The 12048-nt window shown below is 42.1% G+C and overlaps 1 protein-coding gene across 2 annotated transcripts in view; it reads right to left on the reverse strand.

The window, feature by feature from the left end:
* Sv2c (synaptic vesicle glycoprotein 2C) overlaps positions 1-12048 on the reverse strand; it is a 177801-nt gene that overhangs the window by 123001 nt on the left and 42752 nt on the right. Inside the window, exon 2 of one of the 2 annotated variants that reach the window (XM_028760161.1) lies at positions 9244-9924. In XM_028760161.1, the coding sequence (XP_028615994.1) occupies positions 9244-9823 (580 nt within the window). In that variant the 5' untranslated portion in view covers positions 9824-9924. Of the gene's footprint in view, positions 1-9243; positions 9925-12048 lie in introns of those variants that run through there. The other variant, XM_028760162.1, reaches the window with a different exon arrangement.

Here is a 12048-nt window from a genome sequence, read left to right on the forward strand (position 1 = left end):
CTTTTATAAAAGTTGCCTCGGTCATGGTGTTTCTTCACAGCAATAGAAACCCAAACTAAGACACCATCTCTAGGGCTGGTTCTGTAGGCAATCCCAGTATTGGCTTCCAAACTCTTCCTGGATGGTTTCTCTCGAACATCTTGTTAGACATCTCAACTATAATGGAAATGTATTGGCCACCACTTATTTGTTAGCCTCTATTATATGTTAAGCATTACATGTAGGAAAATATTGTTAGATACTCTCAGTTCTTGCCCATGATTTCCTGTGCATGAGTTCTCCCTCCTCTTACCACTTCAACTGAGCCGAAGTGGAGTCTGGGATCACTGTACATTTGTGCCTTTTCTCAGTCTGCTTCTCTAGCAGAAAAATTTCCATATTCCAAATTTTACCCAGAATTCCAAGCCAAGTTCAAATTCTATGCTTTTCTGAGGCCCTTCTATAACATTCCTGCTTCAGATAGAATAAACCCCTGCCCTGGTTCCTGTACCTTGTGTGCAGAGTCTGTATCTGGTTGATCTTTGTATGTCACGTGATAGACTATAATGCCTCACACAGATCTATTAAGAATGTACTTTCTGTGTGAGAAATGTTGTACTAACAAGTAGATTTCATATAGTCATTGTTAATTGAACTTCTACTGGTATTACAACGTTTTCTTTTTGGATCTTAATATTAGTGCTTCGAGAATTTTGTACAATGAGTTGAATTTTGATTGTACCCCTCCCTCTTTCAACTCCTCCCGAATCCTTCCCCCCAACTCCTCTACTTTTTTTTTTTAAACTTATTAAGTCCCAGTTGTGTTGACAATGTATTCATGGATATGTGATATTTGGGACATACTGATACTAAAAAAAAAATTTATCATTTGATCATCTGGCATTCAAATTTATCTGAATGGATTTGCTACTGCCTGTCTTGGTACAGAATGAGAGACTGGAGCCACCGTTAGCCTGCTGCTAGCCTGGTGTTATCATACAACTCGTTGATCTCTTCTGTCCTTCAAATTTGACTGGGTTGTGTGAGAGTTCAAATATATCTGAACTCTAACTACCCCTTGTGCTGGACTATCTGGAGAGTTGTAGTGAGTGGCAAATAGAGAGGAAGATAGTGGGCTATGTGTTATGTAGCTTAAGGCTGTTCCTAAGAGGTCACACTAGTCTGTATATTAACTAGTCATGGACAGGATGTGACAAAATAGGAACCTTTTCCCTCCGCCTACCAGGAATATCAGAACACAAATAGTAACTAGGCTGAGAGTCTCCATCACAAGGAGGGAGCCCAGAAGATAAGAGAACAGCCATAGACAGGGACCATGTCCCAATGAATAAAGAAGCTAAAATGTCAAAGTCTTAAATCTACTTTGTATCAATTCCAAACTCTTAAATCATTTTTTTCCCTGACCATAGAAAAAAAGTAAGCTGCTGATGTAAGGCTTTTAACTGAGGCACAGTCATTAATCTTATTTGAGACTAGAGAAACAGATTTACGGTAATGGACCAAAAAGTCAAATCACCAGCATCCTTAGCCCACGTGGCCACATGTCTGGCATCGATTGTCATGCATCCTGGATGTCTGTCATGAGGTCCTGGCTGGAGTGCTGAGCTCACGATCACTGGCTGTTTGCTTTTATCAACAGATCTAATTACTTAGCTTCTTACACCACAGCACAGAGCATCAAAGGATAAATCAGGCACAGTTCATATGGCAGCACCGACAGAAGAGAAAGGACACAGAGGGAAAGGAAAGTACAGAGACTGTGTTGAGCAGTCGGGGTGTGGTCCTATTTGTGTGTCTGTTTTGTATTGTGTTAACATTGGTAGAAACAAAAACCTACTTGTTAGTCACTGCTGGGAGGCATTTCCACCTCCCCATCCTAAACTAAACCCCACCCTAAGCTATACCCCACCCTAAGCTATACCCCACCCTAAGCTATACCCCACCCTAAGCTATACCCCATCCTAAGCTATATCCAACCCTAAGAAGTTTTCATTTGTTTATGGTTTTGTTCGTTTGGTTTTGCTTTTGCTTTTTTGAGACATTTAGAAAGTATGCAAATCATCATTGATTTCCACAGTACTAGCAAAAGAACTTTGGCTCTAATTTTAATTTATTCCCCCTTCACCCCCAAAACACCTCCCCAAACCTCATTTAGAAAAAATGTCCACCAGCAAGTGACATTTTATGATTATCTGATTCCACAATAATTAACCGCAGAATATTTGAGGTCATATATTAGCCCCCTCTGGCTTTTAAGAAACATATTTCATCTGCAGCCAAATTCTCCCCTCAAATGCTGCCCAGGGAGAGGAACCAACGTCACTAATCCAGCATACCCATGAGAAGTCAGAATGGTAAAACCAGGGCCCTGAATTACCCTGAAATTGCTTCTGGGCCACTGCAAGAGGAGCCATCACTGACTAAAAGCAGAGTCTATCTGGACCTTGAATTCTGGGAAGCTTCTGGCAACAGGCAGAGAAAGAGAGAAAGTAGCTCTTCCCCCATCCTCATCTGTGCAGGGTGGATACTCAGTTCCAGCATCCCCTTGAACACAGGAAACAACTCTCTCTCTTTGTCTCTCTCTCTCTCTCTTTGTCTCTCTCTCTCTCCCTCTCCCCCTCAGTGTGTATGCATGTGTGTGTGCTTGTGTGTGTGTGCGCACGCGCGCACGTGCCTGTGCTTGTGTGTTTGTGTGTGTGTGTGTGTGCGTGCGCGTGCGTTTTATTTCTGTGATGAGTTAGATTTTCCCACTTTAGTTGTGTCTGTGGAATGGCCCTGGGACATGAACTCACATACTCAAGCGTACTCACATGGGCTCTAGTAGCAATTTATATTTTTACCTTATTCTTTTGTTTATGTTTGGTTGTTTAGTTGGTTGGCTTGATTTTTTTGTTTTTGAGACAGTCTATGTAGCCCAGGCTGACTTTGAACTCTGATTCTCTTGTTTCAGCTTCCCAAATGCTCACCCTAAGCTTAGGAAACATAAAAGACCATGCCTACCTGAAGATGGACCTACCATGGGATGGTATACATTTCCAGTGTTGTTCAGTGGGATGGAGGACATCCTAGTAGACCTACTGTGGGTAGAGGGCATCCCCGGTGGTGTGCAGTCGTTATCATTCTCCTTTCTAAAACCTTTGCATCCTTGCACATCTTAAGAATATGGCCTGAAGCTCTACTTTTTGTCTACTTTTTGTCCTATCAGATCCCTGGATGGAAGAGTGCTTTGCAGACTGCTTAGGTCTGGCTCTTTCCTGGTGTCAGATGCATTTCTGCTCAGGTGAATGCAAAGGACTGGAGGACACAAGACCCAGGACTATACTGGCGATGGATTGTTTAATCTTATTTTCGTGTTTGGCAACAATGAATCCAAATAGGATTTTGCTAGTATAGGCACACAGGCTGTACTTCATAAGCTAATAATTTTAAAATTCAATTAAGATTGAGGTGACAGCCAGGAGGCTAAACAGAGCCAGAGGGCATGTTCACAGCCCAGATAAAAGCCCATCAAATACACTGAAGTAGACATGGGGGACAAAGAGACCACCCCTTCAGGGGACACAGCTGTGAGTCCCCAAATACAGCAAACACTTTAAGGGTATACGACTCAACAACCAAATTTCAGAGCACACCCCAGATGCCAAATAATCAAAAAAAAAAATGGAATAAGCTTGAAAGAGAAGAACAATCTGTATCATTCTTTATTATTGGCTTGCACACACCAGTCTATACAGCAACAATGGGATTTTACATGTTCTACCAACAACAGCACAAAGTAAGCCATTGTTGACAGTTATATATAGATTTTTCTCATTTAAGACTCCCAGTCATATCTAGTGTTCTTACTCCTGAGGAATGGAATTGTTTGTTACTTGCCAATCATTCTACATCTGTAAAGTAGATTTTCCCACGTCCATCTGACTTTTAAAGCCTCTCATCTGATTCACTTCTCACACTGCTGCCAGAGCAGCTTCCCAAAGCCCTGATCTAGCAATCTGTTCTTGCTTGTTACAGGATAAAAGCAATTCCTCTTCCTGCTGTTAAGTTCTTCCACAGTACCCTACAGCTAGACCTCAGTCAGCTCCCAAACCGCCACCACCTCTCACTCAAACAAAACTCCCAGAGAACACTTCACAACAGCCATGCTTGTTGACAGTTACATTCTCTTTCTTCTTAACTGCCCAGGGAGCTCTTCTTCATCCTTCAAATCCCTGCTCAGATGTTACTTCCTAGATGAGTTTTCGTAAATTCTCAAAGGCAGACCCAGTGATGCTGGGTTCAGAGAGACTACAGTATCATACTCAACATCATAGAGAGGACATGGTACTAAAATCCACCTCATTACAAGTTGCACTGGGGGAAAAGTCCCCAAATGGCAAAGAAAAATGCTCCTCCAAACACTCCTCCAAGTCCCTTGCAAAGCACCTCACTCAGAGCAGGGGCTCAGTTAATGACTTTTGAATGGAATGAATGTCCTTGTTACTTCCATTTTTAAAAAGTTACTTTTCTGGGCTGGATAGATGTCTCAGTGGTTGGAAGCACTGGCTTCTCTTCCATACGACACCAGCTCAGCTCCTAGCTCCCACATTAAGGTGTCTTACAACTCTCTGTTAACCCCATCCCCAGGGAATCTGACAGCCTCTTCTGGACTCTTTAGGAACTGCATTCACATGTAGATGTTAATGCCCCGCCCCCATACACACAGTATGCTTTTAATTTTTCTTTATTTTTGTCAGCTTCATACATATATGCAATGTGCAATAGTTATATTGGCCCTCATTGCCTTCTTTTACCTTCCTTTTCTTTCTCTATGAACCCCATTTTCTTCCCAATTAGACTCCTTCTGGTTATTCTTTCTTTCAGCAACCATTAGCAATCAATAGTGCCTCAAGGAGGGGTGAGCCCTCATGGGCACCTACTCTATCTGTGAAGGGAAGGTGAAGGGTTTGATCTTGTGCAGGTATCCACAGCTACAGTGTATTCATGATGGCAGTGGCTATGCTGTATTTGCGTATCCCAGGTCATTCTTCCCCACTGTCCAGTTCTTAAGTTCTGTCCTCTCCCTCTTCTAAGATGTTCCCTGGTTCTTGGGAAGAAAGTATTTCCATTTTCTTTAATGCCATTTACTTCTTATTGTCCATCAGCCTAGTTCTTTCCCAATTGTGCTTTTTAATACCTATGTCCTCAAAATCACCACTGAACGTGACAATTAGGGATTATAGTTGCAGTTCGTCTTGAAAAATTCAAGGACCACAGACATGATAGCTAATCATTAAATGACTCCATATAAGTTATCAAGTACATTTTTGAGCTTTCCAACAATTCTGTACCAGTCCTTGATGGCCATGGCAATGTTTTGATTCCAAAATACTTATTTTTGGAACTCTAAACATGAAAGCAGTTGAACTAATCACGTGACGTTCTCTGCTTCACCTGGAAGGTCTAAGAAGAAGTAAGTCTATGAGTGAGAAGCCAGCCCCACTCTGATGGGGAGGGGAAGGAAGGGCAGCCAGCAGGACACTTGTCCTTTTGTCAACAGACTAGAGCTGGGGCACGGCTGCACCTGAAATGGTCACATCTCATTACCCTGTTAGATCTCAATGTGCTTGCTCACCAGCCTTAGGACAGGAGCTAAGCCAGTCACGATCCCACAGGACACCTTCAGAAGCATTTGCTCTGAGCCTCAGCAGTGGGAAGGATGGATGGATGATGTCTGAGAGAAGCCTGTCCTGTAACCAAGGGTAGCAAATCTAAGATTTGTGTTCATGTTCCTACATTTTTAACCTTGTTGACCATGTTTATACAAAGTCATTTGCAGCAGCCAACAAATCAAATTCCAGACTTCAAGGCTAGGCTTCCATCTTTGATATAAGACTAAGGATTATTTTCAGAGAGCCATGGTTGCCCTGGTGAAGGCCACTGGCACCAACACCTTAAATGTGATGGCTCCTGACTCTTTGGCACTTCAGTCACAATAGAGAGATAGCCCACAGACATTTCATTCTTTCCCAAGGACCCCAAAGCGAGACTGCTTAAAATGGCAATTTTCCTTCCTGCTAAAAGCTGCATTATGCACTTCCCAGTTTGCTAATTTCCTACTGTCCTGCTTTCCTTCCATTGGACAATTCCTCATCCTCTTCCAAACTAATCAACAAGCCAGTCCTTGCTGATCACTTCTGGACTAACTACTACTACTTTACACAGGATCTTGCCCCTTAATAAATTTGTCCTTTTGGTCAAGGACATTTGTTTTCTTGTCCTGGGAATCTGCAGACATGTCTATTTCTTCTTCTAGACTCTAATTTCTCATGGTAGGTATTCTCATTCTCTCTCTCTCTCTCTCTCTCTCTCTCTCTCTCTCTCTCTCTCTTCTCTCTCCATTTCTCCTATATTCTTGGTGGTGGTACTATGCTTTGCATACTATAAATGCTGTAAAAATTGACTTTAGCAACAGGGGATGAATAATCTCAAAAGGAAAACATTTATCCCCCAAAGAAACAACTCATTAGCTAATTAAATATTTACTCTTTCTTCTTCCAGTCCAATTAACAATGTTATCTGTGCACACAGGCAAATGTACACACAGTATGCCCTAGTTATCCTAAGTCAATCTTTTGGCAAACACAAAGACAGGCTCAACTCCACAAATAATTAAAACATACACTGGGCCATATTTTGTTCCTGGTTTTCCTTGAGAAAACTGACATGATGTTAAGTAGCAAATGAAAATTTATTTTGCAAATCCATATCCACAAAAATGCCACCAAGCATGGGTCACGCATCTTCCTTTTCTGATTTTAATCCCACTGCTATGACTTAGTGTGGTAATTATATTACAAAGCCATTATCCGATGAAATGAGAATAGCAAAACAATTTAAATGCTTGTCTAAAGAGACTCTGTTAGAATGCAATTATGAGTAAAATTACAATGGCTAAATAATTGAAATGCAAGTCTGGAAGGCAGAGTCATAAAACCATTAAAATGCCTGTGTCAGGGACTCACACCCTTGAGTGAGACCAAGTCCTCCTGGGGACACTATGAATTCACTAAAGCAGTCAGCATTCGGAGACAGATGGGCAATCAAGGCCCCCTTTTTCCTGCAGTTTTCTCTACACTTTTCAATCCCACCTGCGGATGTGTCTCGTCACCAGGTCCTGGCTTCTGTGACAGACTGATGAGACAACACTATACAATGCTATGCTACCATCCAGCACCATGAAGGTTATGGAAGAAGGGCAAGCCTGGACTAGGCTTTCCTGTGAACTCTACAATATAAACACTAGTGTCACAGATTGAAAAGGGGTTCCTTCTAAATACAAGCCTGCAATGGTTAACACCCCACATGGATAAAATTCTAAGGGTCTGACTTAACACATTCTACTGATACATTCCCTTAGCAAAGTGTCATAAGTTCTTGGACAACCAGGCTCACACTGACATACTTGCCCACCAAAGGAAAAGAAAATCAGCAAAGGAAAGACACAGTGTCAGATACAAGCAATCTGCTAAAATAATCAATTTGATGAATAGCTAAGCTTTCTCCCCCAAGGCATGTTGATGTCTGCATTTTGATGGTTGGACACACCTGAATCTATCAGCAGAAATATGCAAGGTATTCTTCCAACTTCCACCCTGTGTCCCTCGCAATCTGCTCTTATGGACTCTGGTCTTTCACTCACACAGGAGGAAGCAAATACCCACAGAGAGAGGAGTTAATCTAAAGAATAAAAAGCTTTAAAGGAATGAAACAATGTTGGCTCTAATTTCCTTTGTGATTATCTCTTGTGCTGCCAGAAAGTTGGGAATCAACATCTAATTGCACAAATTTCTTTGCTTCAATGATCATGATGTTATTTAATTCTATAGCACAAAACAAAAATTATATGCTTTCTGTTTCTCAAGTTTAGTTTAAAGATGTCTCGTGGAAATACAGACACTGGTAGTCTAATCTTTAATAGACTCTCAAGCATGTAAAGATTTTCATTCCCACAAACATGTTCTTCCAGGCACAATTTGTAAGAGGAGTTTGAAAACTCTTCTGACTTAATGTATCAAGGAGCTGACATGGACCTTAAACTGTGTGTATTTCTCCAGCTTATCTCAAGAGTATTAACTAGAGCTCCAAAAGAATAAGAACATTGGGTTTGTGGTGAGCTGGGTATAAAAATCAAATCTCATGTCTAGACACCTTACGGAAGACATATTGCAACACATGGAATTGAATTATTAATAAAATTTGAAATAGATTTTAAAAGATCATATTAGAGAAGGAAGTTTGCTCAGCTTAGGTACAAACCCTGAAAATAAAGTTATAATCATCTATATAAAATGATATGTATAAAGCCAATTGGGGAAAAAATAAGCAAACCTTCTCATGGATCATAGGGAAAAAGTATCAGTGTTTTTTTTTTTAAATGACAACATTAGATGTAATATTTGAAGTGAACATTAACCATTTTTATAGAATATACCTCTACTTAGAAAGTGTCAAGTGAAGGTTTCCTATAAAGGTCTGGGGAATATCCCAGGGTCCTGAACGTGTCTGGCAAGAGCTCTACCACTGCACCACATCCCCAGCTCTACCTCTGACCTAGGAAAGGAGGCACAAGAGAGTCTCAGTAAGTCTATTCTGCCAAGCACCCACGTGACATATAAGAATGTGTTGCTTCACCAAAACTATATCCATAATGGTGACCCAAAGCCTGCATTGCTAGTGACGTCATAGTTATGTCTGTAGATTTTAGTGATAAAATGAAATTTACATATCACGAAATGATGCATTTCCCATTAAATGTCACATGACTTTTCCTAGAGTAGGTTAAAATGCATTTCTCTAACCTATCTTTATAAATGCACACAACTAGGTGGTAATGACGGATACATAAAACACGAAGCAATCATCCAAAAAGGTAGCTAGAGAACCCAGGTCCTCACTGCATACTTCTCCTTCTTTTGCAGTTATAAGATTTTTTTTCATTAAAAATTGTTGGAAAAATGCAATGCTCTAAATCAGTGGCTCTCAACCTTCCTAATACAGCTGTGGCCCCTTAAAACAGTTCCTCATGTTGTAGTGACCCCCAATCATATTATTTTCATTGCTACTTTATAACTGTAACTTTGTAAATATCTGATATGAATCATGACCCATAGGTTGAGAACTGCGGCTCCGAATGAAAGTTATTTATTCTGTGCTCCATAAACAAAGCATTTCAGAGTTGCTTCCCTGACATGAGACACTCACCTAGCCATCCAGATCCTGAATTCGGTATGCATAGGTCTGTCTCAGCACTGGGTAACACGAAGCCCACCACAAACACCTCCACGCCGTCTGCCATGAGAGCCATGCCTAAGACGAAGAAAAGGGCCCACTGGAAACGGCCGTGGCCACATTCTTGGATTATCAGCTCATACTGCTGTGCCAGCTCTTCCTCATCGGCCCTCCTCTCTGACTCCAGGTCTCTGCGGTCCTTGTACTCATCTGCTTTGGGTTGCCCTACAGACGCTATGCTGTCCTTCCCTTGGTTCGTGCTGGGGATGCCCTGGTACTCCCCTTCATAGATCTCATCCTCCTCATCGTGACCCTCAGTGGCCTCACTGGAGCCTTCATCATCATTGGCCTCCCCACTGTAGGTTTCTCCGGGTGGGTAGTAGTCATCATCGTCATCTTCATCCTGGAAACGACTGTAGGACCGCTGGGTGTATTCATCCTGCGCCCGGTCCACCGCCTGGTTCACCTTCTTCACTGTTTGCTTCTTCACCTCTTTGGCGATGTCCTTGGCGCCCTTCATCAGTGAAGTCCTATCCTTGTAGGAGTCTTCCATTGTATCTCAGCTGACGGGCAAAGCGCAGCAGGGAAGTGTCCACCGGGTGTGTTCAGCAGCTCGGCTGCAGCAGCATCACTCTCTCGCGGGTCAGAATAGAACTGCACAAGGAGAACCAGGAGAGACGCACGTTAGTCCTTTCCCTGTATCTTCTGCCTCCCAGCTCATGGGCTCGTCTCACCGTCCCACATATGAAGACAGGAATGCACCTTTCCTGCTTTGATCCCCCCACATGGACAATCTATGCTGCTTCTCTGCTCAAAGGCAATTAGTGCCCAGAGTAGCTAGCTAGTTAAGATTGTTACTATAGCTTTTGTTTTAATTTTTTTTGTTGTTCTTAGGATAATGCTTCTCAGGTGTTCTACCCAGAGTGAAGCTAACTACCTTATAGCCTTTAAAATACAAACATCATGTCTCAAAAGGCTCCTCCAAGACTCAAGGATCATCAAAGAGAGAGCAGAGAGATTTAAGAGCCAGGGGTGATGGACAAGTACAAGAAAACAGGTTCCTAGTGACAACAGGCTAGCTACACATAGGAAATCACAGTGGTTGTGACAGCACACACCAGATCTGGGCAAGCTCAAGCTAGAAAATATCTCAGTACAGAGACATAGAGGGTGAGCAGGAAGTCCCCCTCTTAGCCAAGGGGCCATTGACAATTAATAGTGTCTAGAAGAAGCAGAATCAATTCTCTTGAAGGTTATGACCTCTGGTGGGTCAACCACACTCCCAGACATGTCCTAAACTCCAGTACTTGGGTAGCACAAACTGGACTCAGAGCAGGTGAGTGTTTTGTTTTTTTAAGGAGGAGTACAAAGTTGGGTGGGTAGGGAGGTGGGTGTGGATCTGGAAGGAATTGAGGAAAGAGATTATGATCAAAATAAATCGTAAAAAACGCTTCAAGAATTAAAAAGTATATTTAAACAGCTGTAAGGATGTACCTTGACTCACAAGCCACACAGACACATAGACTCACAAAGCACACACACATACACTGTGAAGGCACAGCTGGATGAAACTAGAAGCCCTCCTTCCCCAAGCTTGTTTCCTTGCACTGAACAACTCATTGTTCAATTCTCGATCATTGTTACTTTTTCAAATTGCGTTTTCCCTAACCACCCCCTCCATTCTTTGCTGACAGAAGACCAGCCAAAGACTCCCACAGTGCTCCAAGTGGACACAAGTATTTCCCTTTCCCAGCTGTTGCAACCGTAGGAACCTGGCATCTAATCAAATGAGTTGAGGTAACAATCTCAGAAGCAGAACACATGTCTTGTTCACAGAGGTCTTACCTTTCAGAGCCTACCCCCAGCCTAACAGGGAGAGGAAAGCCCACAGTGACGTGCCTTCACAACTCTACCCTACAATCCCCCAGACTTTATCCCTACTGTCTTCAAATGTAAACACTAAAGGATGCTTAATTTGATGGCACTTTGGAAGTGATGTTTCTTTCTCAGACAGGTCCTATCTGGATGATGTAAGTCACAGGGGCTTGTCCTTGGGGACAATGTTGTACCGGGTTCCTCTATTCTTTCTGCTTTCTGGTTCCCATGAGGTAAACACTCTCTACCACACATTTGTGCCAAAATGCTTCACTTCATCACATACTCACAGAGTTAGCTGACCACAGATTACAACCTCTGAAGTGCAGCCAAAAGAAATCTTCCATTAAAATTCTCATAGACATAACAATGCAAAGCTAACTAATAAATACAAACCACATTTGAATTGAAAGCAGTAGTTCTCCTAGCGACGTTTTCTCACCAGGTATGGCCAGTAGCAAGGCTTACAAGATCTTAAAACATCACTCATGTTTGCAGGCTGTATTCCCTTGTTTCTAGACAAATTACAGAGTATAATGTACACTATGCACCAGGCCCCAATTTTCATTGAAAATCATAATTCATTGAAAACTGATGGGCGAGAAAGATGGCTCAGTAGTTGAAGCTCTTTCTACACAAGCAAAGAACCGGTGTTTGATCCCCAGAACCTATGGAAATGCTGAGTGGCAGCGTGCCTGTAGCTTGAGTCTCCAAAGGTGGACGACAGAAGATCCTTAAATAATGCTGACTAGACAAGTGAGCCATATTGGCCAGCTCTGAGTCTGATTAAAAGATTCTGCTTCAAAAAAGGATATGAAAGACTCACCAAGGAAGAGTCCCAAAATAAATCTCAGTCTCCCACATGCACAGGTGCATACATGCATGTGAATATACATAAACACA

Source organism: Grammomys surdaster, unplaced genomic scaffold, assembly GCF_004785775.1.
Source record: "Grammomys surdaster isolate TR1022 unplaced genomic scaffold, NIH_TR_1.0 126391, whole genome shotgun sequence".
NCBI classification, from domain to species: Eukaryota; Metazoa; Chordata; class Mammalia; order Rodentia; family Muridae; genus Grammomys; species Grammomys surdaster.